At 36.5% G+C, this 16,408-nt stretch overlaps 1 protein-coding gene across 3 annotated transcripts in view; it reads left to right on the top strand.

The window, feature by feature from the left end:
• The window catches only part of GREM2 (gremlin 2, DAN family BMP antagonist), a 134,467-nt gene that overhangs the window by 24,035 nt on the left and 94,024 nt on the right, over positions 1-16,408 (top strand). The window contains exon 2 of one of the 3 annotated variants that reach the window (XM_072647567.1): positions 14,097-14,397. The exons of the other annotated variants lie outside the window; for them this stretch is intronic. Coding sequence (XP_072503668.1) covers positions 14,366-14,397 — 32 coding nt within the window. The 5' untranslated portion in view covers positions 14,097-14,365. The remainder of the gene's footprint in view (positions 1-14,096; positions 14,398-16,408) is intronic. 3 annotated transcript variants of the gene reach the window in all.

Raw genomic sequence — 16,408 nt, 5'->3', positions numbered from 1 at the left:
AAATCTAAGTTAACTGTAAGTCATGTCATCATCTTGATGTCATGGTCCTCTTTGAGAACAAAGGACAAACACCATAACAATTTCCTTTTCTAAAGTTCGATTATTTAAGGTCTCTAGTAGCATTTTTTTAAGTTGAGATATTTTGTACTTTGGGAGGTATTTCTCTTTTTCTTTCATGCTTTTGGTTTTTTGAACATATAATTGTGCAGAATAGGTTCTGATGATTTTTTCTTCTGCTTTTGTTGTAATTTTACTTTCCTCATTTGCTATTTTATTACTTTGATTTTCTGCCCTTTTCTCTGTAATCAGATTAGCTAAAAGTTTATTAGTTTTATTAGTATTTTCAAAGAATGAATTGTCATTTATCATTTCAATGGTTAGATTTTTGGGGAGGTTGACAGCTTAATTCTCAAATTTTTAATGTTTTCTCTTTTGTACTTATTTTATCTTGGTTTATTTGTTGGCTTTCTACTTTTTTCCAAATGCATATCCAGTTCTTTAATCTTCTCATTTTTAATTTTGTTACTGTATGTTTGTAGGAATATAACTTTTTTCCTCTACTGTTTTAGCTTTATCTCAGAAATTTTGGTATGTTGTTTCAGTATTATCATTTTCTTTCATATAATTATTCATTTTTTCTATGATTTGTTCTTTCATCTGTCCATTATTTAGGATTTCATTCTTAAATCTCCATTTGTTTGCTTCCTGAACTATTTACTTTTTTTGCATTATAATTTGTAAAGGATGGGTTTATGATTTCCACATTTTTGCATTTCTTTACAATAACACTATGTTCTAAGATATGGCCATTTTTTTTAAAATCATGAATCTCTGATGATACGTCCTTTTTCCTCCTTATCTAATTCTCCTGTGAACTCTCTTTTTCCTGAGAGACTACAGCAGTTATTTCCCTTTCATCATTAACCTGTGACTTAATTAGGGTATAACAAACATCATCCTCTGTCTTCTTTCATTTCCCCTTTTATTCATCCTCTCATCTGTAATTGTCCCACAAAACACTGATTCACCTGTAGGAGGGACTGTTGTCAGGTTTATTCATGATATTTTAGGCCTGTTTCTTCACTATCACTTCTATTTGACATCTACTTTCACTCTTGACTCTTTGTGTACTTAAAAAAAATCTTTTAATAGTCTCATGGTCTCTTTTTCCTTACTGTTGTCCTTAGGTACTTTATTTGTGTACCTTTCTTGTATTTATTTTTTGAAGGGGTCTGAAATGTTTGCAAAATGAATAATTGTTTTGTCCAGATCTGATTTTCTTTCTAGAAATGCTTGTATTGAACAGCCATCCTTTTCCATGAATGGTTAGGTTCAGATTTACAGATTCCCTAGTGCTTAAAATTTGCTTAACAGGAGACATAACCTTTCATTAAACAGTTGTGAATAAGAATGAAAATAAGACTACTTGTGGGAGGGTTATTTGAATTAATATTAATGAGAAGCAAATAGCTGATATCAGTCCTTTTGAGGATGATTTTCATAAGTAAAAGGAAGAGGAAAATGAACAATTAAAGGTAATAAGATAAGGCTGTCAACCCTAAGAGTAGAGAAGGATGCAAAAAAAAAAAACAGCTTATGAAGGCAGGTTTTGTTTTGTTGGGTTTTTTTTGTCAATTTCAATTTGGCTCATTTCAACAAATATTTATTATGCAAAGCAACATATTAGTTCCCAAGGAAAATATAAAAATAAATGAGAGATGGTCCCTGCCCTCGTAGAACTCACACTTTAGTAGGGAGACATAATGCATGAAAACTATTACTATAATACAAGTTAAGTGAACAGAAAGGCTCAAATAAGGAGCAGCTCTACAAAGAGCTCTCTTATCATTGGTTTATTAGTAAAAAGAGCAAGCAAATATGACCTAGGTTACTCTGATATGATTCCTGGGAAGGATGTCCCTAATAGGCAGGTATAAAATGGTACTGTGTACAGATTAGTAACTTGGATTGAATACTTGATTTTTCCTTTGAATCCGTCCTTGAGCTAATCATTAAACTACCTGACTTTCCCACATGTGTATCTTTCTATCCAATCCAGATAGCAATTGTAGTATTCATGAGACTGATTGGTTCAGTATGAGAACTGTTGTTTTCAGCATGGAGAAAAGGAGCAATTCTTCCCCACTCTTCCTGAAATTTAGGATTAGTAAAGGAGCAAATAAACTGATTGTATTCATTTTGTCAATGAATATTTTGGGGACACCAACTGCAAGTAAAGAACATCAGCTCCTTGTATCAGCTTTACTAATGAGAAGTAGAGTGGTACTATGGAAGTAGTAGTAGCAGTAGGGCGAGGAGAAGGAAGAGGAATAGTAGTAACAATAGTAGTGGTAGCAGTAGCAGTAGTAGTAGAAGTAGTAGTAGTAGTAGTAGTAGTAGTAGTAGCAGCAGCAGCAATAGCAAATAGTGTCTATATATGGTTTGCATTATATTGCAAACCTATATTATATATATGCAAATTATATTGCAAACCTATATTGAGGTTTGCAAACCGTTTTACTAAATATTACTTCATTTTATCCTCACAACAATCTTATGAGGTAGGTGACATAATTAACCTCATCTTATAGATTGGAAACCTGAGGCAGGCAAAGATTAAGTGACTTTCCCAGGGTCATATAACTAGTAAGTGATACTTGAACTGACTAAGTAAACTGCTCTATCCGCTATGACACATACCTTCAAGAGTAATAGATTTGGTGTCACAGGACTTGGGTTTGAATTCTGGATCTGTCATTTATTATTATCTGTCACCTTCAGAGCAAGTCATCTAACCTTCATGGGGCTCAGTTTCTTCAAATGTAAAATAAGATTGTTGGACTAAATGACGTTTAATGCTTCTTCCAGTCCAAAAAACATGATCCATTAAGTGTTTCTCACTTTAAAATGGGTCTAAAAATGGCAGAATGGTGTTGAGTGTGCCCTCTAGAATACTGAGAAAATGTTAGCTTATTAGGTATCTTTGGTCTTTCAATACTGGGATTATATACTTCATTCTAAAGCTAAGTATGTGTGTGTGTGTATGTGTATATGTGTCTGTGTGTGTGTATATGTGTGTATACATATATGAGTATATATAGCACTTGTGCAAGGAAGACAGACATTCTCAATTCTGTTCCTCCCAAATATAATAGCTGAGTTGATTGATGCATGTTTATATAAAGTTTGCTCTCTTCCCCTTGGGAGAAGGGGATTGGCCTCAGTGTTTACCAAAAGTTTGGAGATACATCAACGGATGATGAAAACTGTAACGAAGTAGTGTTTTTAGGTTTCATGATTGGGGTGATTTTTTTTCAAATTGAGGTTTGAGAAAAAATTTCTAAAGTGTGGGTCCCAGAGTAAAGACTAAAATTAGAATCCATGATTTCCATGTATTTGTTCAAACTATTTCTAATGCCCAGCAGATCCGACTTCCCTGATCTTTGCCTGTTTAAATTCCTATATACCTCTTAAAGTTCAATTTAAATGCCACCTATTCCAGGAGACTTCCCCAATCCTTGACCCTAGTAATCATCTTCTTCCTCAGATTCCACATGTATTTTCAAGTTTAAATCTCCACTGTACTTTTTCTTCCTTTATTTTCGACCCTGACCTGATATTTTGCACATGTTATACTGGGATGAAATTCATACTTACTACCTAAGAGTCAAGGCCTCTCAGTGGAGAAAATTCCTTTTACCTGGGAAGATTAGCACCTGCTCTGCAATTTATAGTCTTAGAATGTTGTCTGGGGGCACTGAGAGTGTAAGTAAATTTTTTCAAGGTCCTATAGCCAATATGTCAGAACGTTGGGTTCATGTTCTTTTTATGTAATACTGTTTATTATCGTTACTGGTGTTAGTATCTTATACCTTGTTGTTGAGTGGTTTTTCAGTCTTGTCAGACTCTGAGACCCTGTTTGGGGTTTTCTTGGTATGAAAATTATAGTGGTTTACCATTTTACAGATGAGAAACTGAGGCAGACAGGGTTAAGTGACTTGCCCAAAACCATTAGTAATGTCTGAGGGTAGATTTAAATTGATGAAGAGGAGTCTTCCTGACTCCAGGCCCAGCATTCTATTCCCTGTGTCGCCTAGCTGCTCTTATACTTTATACCTACTACACTGTAAGCCTCTTGAGGTTGAGAGCATGTCAAATCTGAACTTCATGTCCCTACAGCATATAGCACCAATATATAGTAGGTACTTAATAATATTTGCTGATCATTGATTGGGTAAGTAGTTGTCCAGTATGCCATAAATAATCATCTTAAGGATTTGGAGGTACTTAAAAGGACATCAAGTCCAATTCATTTAAAACAAGAAGCCCATCTATAATATATCATAAATGGTAAATAGTAATCTGTTCTTTTCTCGAAGACCTCCAGTGAAACATGAAATCATTATCTCACCCAAGGATGCCCATTCCACTTTTACAGAGCTTTAATTAGTAGATTTCTGGGCCTAGAGTCAGGGATCCTCATTTTCCTGAGTTCAAATCTGGACTCAGTTTTATGATCCTGGACATGTCACTTAACTTTGCTTGCCTCAGTTTCCTCATCTGTAAAATGAGCTGGAGAAGGAAATGCAAACTACTCCAGTATGTTTGACAAAAAAACTGCAAATGACTGAAAGATGACTAAGCACCAAAAATTAACAGCAAGTTTTTCCTTATACTGAATTATTTGACATCTTTGAAATTTCTGCCCATTGTTTCTAGTTCTGTCCTCGGGGGTCAAACAGAATAGCTCTAACATGTCTTCTCCCTTACAGCTTTTCACATACTTGAAGGCAGCCATCATGCCTCCCTTCTTATTTTCCCCAGTTTAAGCATTCCCAGTTTCTCCAGCTGACTCACATATGGTAGGATATCAAAGTCCTTTACCATCCTAACTATTTTCTGGATGCTCTCTATCTTCCCTCCTCAAATATGATGCCTAGAACTGAACACAATACTCCAGGTGTGGTCTGACTAGGGTGTGTGTGTGTGTGTTCATCCTTTTGTTGCCGAAGAAGACCATGCCATCAGAGAAATGATGACGTGACTTGCACTTGACTTTGTTTTGAGTGAGGGAGGGCTGTGCAGGTCACCAGCCTCACTTCTCCTCCAGAGCCATCTGAATCCAGTGAACAAATATTCATCGGAATGACTGGAGATGACCCAGGATGAGGCAATTGGAGTTAGGTGACTTGCCCAAGGTCTCACAGCTAGTGAGTGTCAAGTGTCTGAGGTGAGATTTGAACTCAGGTCCTCCTAACCCCTGCACTGGTGCTTTATCCACTGTACCATCTAACTGCCTGTCTGACTAGGGTAGAGTATAATAGGAGTATTACACCTTTGATACTAGACAAAATGCTTTTAAAGCCTACCCAACTTGGCCCCATCCTACTTTTCCAGTCTTATTACTCATCATTCCCCTTCGTGCAAACTGTGGTTTAGGCAATATGACCCTGTTACTGTTCCTCTTACCTGGCACTCTGTTTCCAGCCTCCACAGCCCTCTTCTTTGCTTAGAATACATTTCTTCCTAACTTTCACCTCTTAGAATCCCTTCATGTCTTTCAAGGCTTACCTGAAACACTGTCTTCTCCATGAGGCTGATCGTGTCTGACTCAGCTCTGGGGACTTTCCTTCCAAAGTAATTTTCTATATACTTTATTTATGCTATATTTCTATATACTTTAGCTATCCCTTCAGTAATCTATAAGCTTCTCAGAAATGGGGAGTTTTTTTCATTTTTACCTGAATTTCCAGTAATCTCTATGTATTGAATAAATACTTGCTGATTGAGCAATTTCAACATTAGATCAGAACAGTGTTTTTGGACTGCCATCAATATGTAGTTAATTCATGCTGAGCTTGTAATGCACTAAACTCCTAGACCTGTGTAGCCAGGTGGCATAGCAGATAGGGTGCTTCCCTTGAAATAAGGAAGATCCAAGTTCAAATACTGCTTCAGACCCTAGCCAGCTATGTGACCCTGGCAAGTCACTTAACCTCTTCCACAGCTTCACTTTCCTTGTCTGTAAAGTGGAGAATGCCAACTATGTCACACCAGAGTTGTTGGATCAGATGGCTATGTAAATTAAAGTATACATGTAGCTATCATCATCATCTTTTTAGATGACATAATTTCTAGCTATATCTTCCTCACATTTAACTTCTGAAGATGATTTTTTAACACAAATATAAGACTTCCTATTATTCTATTAAATTTTATCTTATTAATTCATCCCCACATTCTAGCTTGTCAATATATTGTTTTGGATACTGAATGTAATTTTTCAGTGTGTGATACACAAGTTTTATAAGGAAGCTGTCTTTTCCTTTATTCAAGTTATTAATAAAATTATCTAACAGCATAGATCCCAAGAGCACTCCTCAAGAATGTTCTTTCAAAGTTACAGTGAATTATTACTGATTATTCATTTAGTTCAACCACTAATTTCAAATGTAGCTTTTTATATGTTTGTCTATCTCATGTCTCTGCCTATTTTCTGGTTTCTAAAACCTAGGTAAAATATTTTAGCTATGTTTCCCTGATCTACAAAGCTGTCAACATGTAAATGAGTTTAGTAAGGCTTGACTTGTTATTGATGAAGGTGTGTAGACTCTTTGCGGACACAAATTCTTCCATTTGATTTTATGGAAGATATTTGTATGCAGCATGTAATTCATAATTCTCTTTCTGGCCTATTGTTTTGAAGGGTGATAGCACATTCCATGTCATTTTAGGTAGGAGTCAGTTAAAGACACTGCAGTATTTCCCCATTGTAGAGGCAATAATACAGATTTGTTCTCCATTTTACATAATTCAAAGTGCATATATTCATTGTCTAAAGACTTGCTTTCATTCTTAAGTGGTCACAATTCAGGCTTCCAGTATCCATGCAATCAGCAAGTTTTTAAATTCTCATCTGCAAGAGATAAAAGAGGTCCTGTGGAGACTCCATTATATGAAGGATTGGGAGAATTGGAAGACATGGCTTCTCATCCTACCTTTGATGGTAACTACTTATGTAATCTTGGGCAAATCACTTCAACTCTTGACCTCAGTTTTCCCTGTCCATAAAATGGAGAAGCTAATAGTCACCCTACTAATCTCACAAATTCATTGTAGAGGCCGATGAATGGTAGTCAAGCAGCTTATTGGCTAATAGAGCACTGAGTCAAATCCAGCCTCAGACATTTACCAGCTGTTACCTTACTCAAGTCACTTCACCTCTCTCTATCTCAGTTTCCTCTTCTGTAAAGTGAAGAGAATAGCACTTACATCCTTGTGTTATTTTAAAGATAAAATGAGATAATATTTATAAGTAGTTTGTAAAATTTAAAGCGCTATATAAATACTAGCCATGATGATGATATTATGATGCATGTAAAAATACTTTTAAAACTACAAAGTACTATTAAATAAAATGCATGTAAACTACAGTAGGCCTGAACCAACCATTATACATATTTTGGGGGGACTAGATAATTTTCCCATAATCCTTCTACATTTAGCATGGGGCCTTTCTGAGATCTAAAAGTGGTAAATGTGCAGATATGACCATATAGCACTACCAGAGAAAAGAGGTAATATAGGATCGGGTGAGCAGTTAGGGGTTGAGTAGATTTGTAATGGCATTGATAATAATCTTTTCCATCTTGGTGGTCAAAATATGAAATAACATTTTTTTTCTGTTGCAAAAAATATTATTTTGTCATTTGGCCATCTATGTGAAAGGCCTGTGATTTTTGCCACTATCAGGAAATCGGATAATCTCTAGGCTCATAAGATTATGGATTTAGAGCTAGCAGGTACTTTAGAGGCCACCCATTCATTCCCTTTAATTTGACAGATAAGGGAACTGAGGCCCAGATAAATTAAAACACTTGTCCAAGGTCACTTAGGTAGTTGGTATCAAATCTAAGATTCAAACTCAGGTATTCAGACTACAGAGTCAGCCTTATTACATCATCTGTGGTACAGAAATATTAAATGTCTTGCACAGAGTCACATAGTTTATAAGTGTTAGGTGTAGTACTTGAACTCAGGCTTTCCTGACTCCAAACCCAGCACTTTATCCGCCATGTCTCATGTTCTAAATCTGTCTAAATAGGTAGCTGCACTTTCCCATGCCCATGACCTTCAACCTATTCTAATTTTAACATCATGGTATATAATTTAGTGCAGGAAAACACACACACATACATATACACAATTACCCAAATATGCAAATTTCAAGTAGATTGGGGTTGTATCAGGAATGTCTTTAAAATATTTTATAGTATATCCAATAACTCCCTCCTAACTGTTTGGAGAGTTATGGAAAGTAATTGTCTTTATACACTACTCTTCCTCCTTTTTCCACTTATGTCATTTGTTTTCAAGGGGAAAAAGAGTTAGATCTTACTACCTTTGTGTGAAATCTCAATTATGTGTTTTGGGACATGAAGTTACTCTGTCAGAGGCATCTTAAATAGAGATAGGCTAACGAACTGAAACTAAAATTTCTGAACTTCATTCTTTAAGAATCACCTTATTTATAGTGAAATAAATACCCTTTCATCTCTCTTTGAAAGGAACAACCGAGGCATGCAGTTGGTAATCTGACTAATCCTAAATCAGTATTCCCTATGGGAGTGATTTCTAATTTTTTTTTGTTTCTTGAATTCCTTTTTATAGCAACAAAAATGTATGGGAGGTGGGATGGAGTAGGAGCTTTCATTTCCGTTTGAAAGAGACTAGTTATAACCTATCCAGAAGGGCTTGATTGAGTCTCACAGAGAAATAAAAATTAACCTGTCCTTTTGCTAGTGACAGACTTCCAAGACCAGGGGGCTTTGCAAGTATTAATAGCATACTAGGTCTTGGCATTTGGCAGTCATTAGCAAGTAACTTTATCCTCTGGAGATGATTTCGCTTTGTCACCATGTAGTAATCTTCATACTCATATTATACAGAGATGGAGACGGCATTCTTCTTAAAGCCTGTCTCAGAGCATGACAGTCTCTCTCTCTCTATGTCATAGTAAGTTATAATGAAGGCTTTCTTAATTGGGAAATTTTACCTAATTGTCTTGGTTGTTGTGGGTTCTGCGTTAGAGTATAATTCCCTTAAGCAAATTCTAAAGAATGGGAAAGTCAGAGATTGGACTACTCTTTGGATAGAGGTTGTACTAGAAGAACTTTCTAAAACTATTATTCCACACTCATGAGATTCAAATTCTTGCTGAATAAGAGAGCTTCCCCCTTCAAATTTTCTTATCTCCATGTGCCTAAAATCCATCTGGACTGATTCATAGAGAAAATTGGTTGCCACCTACCTGGTATAATTTCATGGAAATTTGCCTTCCTCATCCCCTCTAGCCCTAGGTGGGAACTTTTATTGCTTTAGTTTTAAATTTTGAACTTTGGTATAATATAAATGTACTTAGGACGGGGAGCATGAGGCTTTAAACCATTATCAATTATTCATAATTTAGTGTAAATGAACTCTAGACCCTGTCTTGAAAATAAGTTTTGGTCCAGAGGACAGGAAAGGATTAGGCAAATGAAAGGTAATGAAGGAGAAAAAAGGGTTACTACAAAAGAAAACAAGTTTCAAAATTAGGAGGCTGGGTAAGCAAAAGATAAAATGTTTCCCAATCAAGAATTTTTCCCAAGGTCTCATTGCTCCAACTTATTTTGCAGTCTAAGTCTTATTTGAACTGTACATTTATAGATTTTTTAAAAGTACACAAGGGAATATGAACCCATAGATAAATTTTTGCCACTTGCAAATATATATATATATAATGTATTATATATTAATGTAAATATTATATATAAATGTGCCATGTATATTTATATACACATATGTTGTAAACAAAAGTTCATGATTTCTTATATTATCCTCTTTCCTGCTCTTTTTGGTATATTAAAATGTAAGTGGTTGATTATAAATTCACAATAACATTTTAAAACTAAAAACAAGAATTAAAAAAAACTCCATATAATCTGTCTTACTATTTTATGTATAGCCAAGTGAAATATAATAATTTTTAAAAATTTGCTAATAATTGCTAAGGCTACCATTACATATCTCCATTTTTTGGGGGGTGCAGAGGGATTTGCCTTCAGAGACTATATCACATTCTTTTAAATACTCAGACTCATTGCATCTTCATAATATATAAGTGAATTTGATTTTCAGGTAAATGTTTATTAAAAATGACTATTCAGAGTCAAGTCTAGTAAAAGAAGTAATTCACTTATATAATAATGACCCCAGTCATTATTGGAATGTATATGATATCTCTGATCAAATAATTTAATATATGATTAGTATATATCTCAAATGTCAACATTTATTAATGATTTATTTGGAAAACATTTGTCCTTTGAGTTATTAGCAATTTTAAAACTTCAGAATCTATAAATTTTAAGCTTCAGTTAAACCTTTAAATATGAATAATATAGGTAGACAAAAATTTTAGATTGAGCAAGTAATATGTTACGTATATGTTACAATTAGAATCTTAACAGAAGCTGATGATCACAGCAGCGGTTAACAATTTAATAAATCAGATTCTTGTTTATATAAACTTCCTTTGTTATTTAATCACTTGTTTTAAATAAAACATTGTATCTTGATTAGAGATGTCAGCGCACTGCTATGTTGATTGACCCAAGATTTCTGATGTGAAATGTAAAGCTTTGAAAATTCAGATATTTGCATTTGTTTAAGTTAACTTATGAGTCTAATTACGTTAGAAATTTAAAACAAATATAGCTTCAAAAATAGGAGTGTGAATAGATCTACAATTAATGAGTCTACTACGTGTTCTTTTTCTGGGACGTATATTCCATTTTTGGACCCCTTGCTTTGGCATATTTCTTGCCCAGCATAAGTCTCTTCACTGAAGGAGAGTGGACTCCAATCTCATGACAGCATGTCATATATAGATTTATGTGAGGATAGGAAGAGCGTGTCTATTTCCTTGTGTAACTGAACAAAACTTCTTGAGTCATATTGAACTACATCCCTATATAACAGCAATGTGAAGATAATTCTTTGGCCAGTCTAGTCTATACTTCCCTTTCTCCCATTTCTGGCCTCTGGTGCCCATCAAGCAATTCTAATCCCCCTTCCATGTGACAGCCCTTAAATTATTTGAACAACTTGTACATCTCCTAAGTTTTCTTTCTCATGCGGTCTTCAGCTTCCTCATCTGTTAAAAGAGGGCGTTAGAGGATTAATTCCTTTGCTTCCTCAACATTGCTTATCTTCATGTCTTTAGAATTTCATTCTTGAGAGCTCGCTATCCTCCTTGAGTTGACTTTTCCTATAGAACTTTTGCTTAGGAGATCATGCTTATTTATCCTTTCTCTGAACTCTTTGAAATCTTTTTTTCCTAAAATCTACCATGCGTATCAAACTGTGCTTGGCTTTCTTCTCCTCTGGGGCCAAATTCTAAAAAAAGGTCACTTTCCCATAAAGTTTCTGTGATTTCCAGCACTTCTTTCTGTTTGTTGGTGAGAATCAGATCCAAAATCTGCTTCCTCTACTTCTATTGAAGGATGAAATTATTCTTTTTTTTTTATAATTAAATTTATTTATTTAACTTTTAACATTCATTTTCACAAAATTTTAGGTTACAAATTTTCTCCCCTTTTATCCCCCCCCCCAAACACCAAGCATTCTAATTGCCCCTATGACCAATCTGCTCTCTCTTCTATCATCCCTCTCTGCCCTTGTCTCCATCTTCTCTTTTGTCCTGTAGGGCCAAATAGCTTTCTATACCCCTTTACCTGTATTTCTTATTTCCTCGTGGCAAGAACATTACTCAACAGTTGATCCTAACACTTTGAGTTCCAACTTCTTTACCTCCCTCACTCTCCACCCCTTCCCTTTGGAAGGCAAGCAATTCAATATAGGCCAAATCTGTGTAGTTTTGCAAATGACTTCCATAATAGTTGTGTTGTATAGGACTAACTATATTTCCCTCCATCCTATCCTGTCCCCCATTACTTCTATTCTCTTTTGATCCTATCCCTCCCCATGAGTGTCGACCTCGAATTGCACTCTCCTCCCCATGCCCTCCCTTCTATCATCCCCCCTACCCTGCTTGTCCCCTTATCCCCCACTTTCCTGTATTGTGAGATAGGTTTTCCTACCAAAATGAGTGTGCATTTTATTCTTTCCTTTAGTGGAATGTGATGAGAGTAGACTTCATGTTTTTCTCTCACCTCCCCTCTTTATCCCTCCACTAATGAGTCTTTTGCTTGCCTCTTTTATGAGAGATAATTTGCCCCATTCAATTTATCCCTTTCTCCTCCCAACATATTTCTCTCTCACTGCTTGATTTCATTTTTTTTTTTAAGATATGATCCCATCCTCTTCAATTCACTCTGTGCACTCTGTCTCTATGTATGTGTGCGTGTGTGCATGTCTGTGTGTGTAATCCCACCCAGTACCCAGATACTGAAATGTTTCAAGAGTTACAAATATTGTCTTTCCATGTAGGAATGTAAACAATTCAGCTTTAGTAAGTCCCTTATGACTTCTCTTTGCTGTTCACCTTTTCATGGTTCTCTTCATTCTTGTGTTTGAAAGTCAAATTTTCTTTTCAGCTCTGGTCTTTTCATCAAGAATGCTTGAAAATCCTCTATTTCATTGAAAGACCAATTTTTCCCCTGAAGTATTATACTCAGTTTTGCTGGGTAGGTGATTCTTGGTTTTAGTCCTAGTTCCTTTGACTTCTGGAATATCCTATTCCATGCCCTTCGATCCCTTAATGTAGAGGCTGCTAGATCTTGTGTTATCCTGATTGTATTTCCACAATACTTGAATTGTTTATTTCTAGCTGCTTGCAATATTTTCTCCTTGACCTGGGAACTCTGGAATTTGGCCACAATGTTCCTAGGAGTTTCTCTTTTTGGATCTCTTTCAGGCGGTGTTCTGTGGATTCCTTGAATATTTATTTTGCCCTCTGGTTCTAGAATCTCAGGGCAGTTTTCCTTGATAATTTCATGAAAGATGATGTCTAGGCTCTTCTTTTGATCATGGCTTTCAGGTAGTCCCATAATTTTTAAATTGTCTCTCCTGGATCTATTTTCCAGGTCAGTTGTTTTTCCAATGAGATATTTCAAATTATCTTCCATTTTTCCATTCTTCTCTCTTTGTTCTGTGATATCTTGCTTTCTCATAAAGTCATTAGCCTCCATCTGTGCCATTTTAATTTTGAAGGAACTATTTTCTTCAGTGAGCTTTTGAATTTCCTTTTCCATTTGGCTAATTCTGCTTTTGAAAGCATTCTTCTCCTCATTGGCTTTTTGAACCTCTTTTGCCAATTGAGTTAGGCTAGTTTTCAAGGTGTTAATTTCTTCAACATTTTTTTGGGTCTCCTTTAGCAGGGAGCTGATCTGCTTTTCATGCTTTTCTTTCATCCCTCTCATTTCTCTTCCCAGTTTTTCCTCCACCTCTCTAACTTGATTTTCAAAATTCTTTTTGAGCTCTTCCATGGCCAGAGCCCATTGGGTGGGCTGGGACACAGAAGCCTTGATTTCTGTGTCTTTGCCTGATGGTAAACATTGTTCTTCCTCATCAGAAAGAAAGGGAGGAAATGTCTGTTCACCAAGAAAGTAACCTTCTATTGTCTTATATCTTTTCCCTTTTCTGGGCATTTTCCCAGCCAGTGACTTGACCTCTGAGTATTCTCCTCACACCCACCTCGCCTCCTAATCCTCCCAGCCAGCGTTTGGGGTCTGAGATTCAAATGCTACTTCCAGCCTTAGGGCTTTTGGTGGGGGCAGGGCTGCTATTCAGTGTGAGAATAAGTTCAGGTGGTCAGGTCGGGGCAGGGCTGCCTCTCAGGCTCAGTTCCCTCAGGGGGTTTATGCACAGACCTTCCACAATGGATTCAGGCTCCTGCCCCCTTGGGGAGCCCTGGTCTGCAGCCGCCTCTCAGCTTCTACCTCCCAGGGGGGCCTGAGTTATGGGGGCACCCCACTTCCCTCTCGACCCGCCAAAGAGACTCTCTCACCGACCCCCGTCACCTGTGGGTGGAGAGACTTGTGCGGCCGCTGGAGATCCCATCCCTGAAGCCTGCTTGGATCTGTATCTTTCAGTGCCGTGGCTGCAGCAGGTCTGGGCTGGGCTCTGCGTCTGCAGCGCGACAGACCTTTTGTGAGAGGTTTGCAGGTCCCTCTGTGGGTGGAGGGACCTGCGTGACCGCTGGAGATCCCGTCCCTGAAGCCCGCTCGGATCTTTTCCTCTTGGTGCCGCGACCCCGGCAGGGCTGCACTCAGCTCCCAGTCCCGACGCCCAGTCCGCAGCGCGAAGGACCCCCCGCGAGAGGTTTGCAGGTCTCTCCGGAACAGAAATCTCCCTCGCTCCAATGTTCCGTGGCCTCTGGGTTCAGAATTTGCGGTGAGTTACTTCCCTGTAGCTGTTCTATGGGTTGTGGGTTCAGAGCTATGTGTATGTGCGTCTTTCTACTCCGCCATCTTGGCTCCACCCCCCAGATGAAATTATTCTTAAATCAAGTGAAGTAATTTTTAACTAATGTGCTTTCAGTAGCAAGCGAACAAGGGTAGAACTCCAGGTAACTGAAGTCTTCCATTGCTCACTAAACTGTATGTGGCTGAATTAATCCTGTGTTCTTTCAAGATTATTTTATAGATGATTCATTAATCCTTGAAGATAGCCACATGCCTGTAACCAAATACATTTATGGCCAGGCATTGGTAAACTTTCATAACTACAATCTGTTTTACCATTAGTATAATACAAGCCATGTAATCAGGGTAGAGAGTGGACTGACATGAATTAGTAAATGAATAAATAAATAGCAAGGCAAGAGATTTAACATACCTATTTACCCAGTGAGTGTGCCAATGTGTCAGGCAAGAAGGGCAGCAAGCACTCTTTTATCTCCATTTTAGAGAGGAGCTAAATACAAGGGAGAGAATTAATATTTCCAAGGGAAGACAATGGAGAAGTCATAAATATCCATGTACCTGTAGACTAGAACAAGCTTCAGATGATGAGACTTGAGCCTGTGCCACACATTGACAAAGGTGACTAAAACCCTCAAAAAAAAGTAACCCTCCATCCTTGCATGCAGTTATATTTCTGTGGAGAGGGGGTTGGTTTTTTCCATAATTTAAATTATGCGTAGTTAGTCACAAGTTGAACATTAACTTAGTGTGTATCTACTTCTTTTATTTGGTGAGCAAAATGTATAAGCAAAAATTTTAAAGTCCGTCTATCTTAATATGGTAAATTAAAAATGGAGGTTTTTAGTATACATTTATTATAAGTTACTAATATTTGTAATTAAGCTGTTTGGTAATTAGGATCTGATAAAATTTCATGCAAACTTGACACTGAGACTAATGCATGCAACTTTGTTCTTTTGTGATCAATGTGCTTCATGAAATCTGCATTCAAGAAACGTGTGTAAATACAAGATCCGCCTCCCATCGTCACTAGTTTATACATATCTCTAAACTTTTTTTTTTTTCAAGCAGCATTCGAGTGGTGGGAACCAATTCTGAAAAAAAAGTATTTTTCAATACTCAGAGTAGCACAACATCTTTATGTGTGTGTCATTGTTGGAGAAAGCTATGTTTATAGTAAAGGAGAGGAATCTAAATTAAGAACATACTAAGATTTCCTTTTCTCCCATTTCTCGCTTGTATGACACATGACAGAAGAAACATGGTTTTAATTTCAGAACTTTTCTTTGTTGAAATAAGTTGCGACAACATCACTTTTATAGTCGGCTCAGTTCCATGTTAGTTTTCAGGAAAGAAACTTCTATTTATTTTGATATTGACAATGCCAGGAATATTTCTTAAGCTCAGTTAAAGGAGAGTACCCTATTTTGCATGGATCTTGGAAGAGAATAAGTAAGGGGGAGGTCCTTTGAATGCAGGCATATTGTGATGCCTACTGGAAATTGAGACCAAGGAAAATTTATTTGGGAAATTAAATTTTTTTTTTCAAAAATGAGGTTTATTAAATGGCATCCTGAAGACTATATTGGAAGTGAACAAGTGGTGCGGGTATATTACCTGAGTGTTAGAAGTCTTGCTAAAAAACACATCATCCAATCAAAATTCCAAATCTTTCATACAAAAAAAGTTCTTGTCAAATCTTTATATTTTTGTTTTCTCACATTAGAAAAATAAAAGCTTAAGAAAAATGACACAAACAAAAACAAGCATATTTCAATTAGATCAGTCAGATTACTGGCCAATTGTATTTTCAGTGGATTCCATACAGCAAATCAGGGACTTCAAACAGGAATTATTTTAATCTTTGATATTGACTAACATTAATATTTTGACTTTATTCTTTGACTGTAGGGTAATGGGTTAAGGATAGAAAAGATTCTCTTAGAATAATACTATTTTTTTTTTCATTTTCATGATAC

The sequence above is a fragment of the Notamacropus eugenii genome, chromosome 2, assembly GCF_028372415.1.
Source record: "Notamacropus eugenii isolate mMacEug1 chromosome 2, mMacEug1.pri_v2, whole genome shotgun sequence".
NCBI classification, from domain to species: domain Eukaryota; kingdom Metazoa; phylum Chordata; class Mammalia; order Diprotodontia; family Macropodidae; genus Notamacropus; species Notamacropus eugenii.
This window is presented reverse-complemented; position numbering and strand designations above follow the sequence as displayed.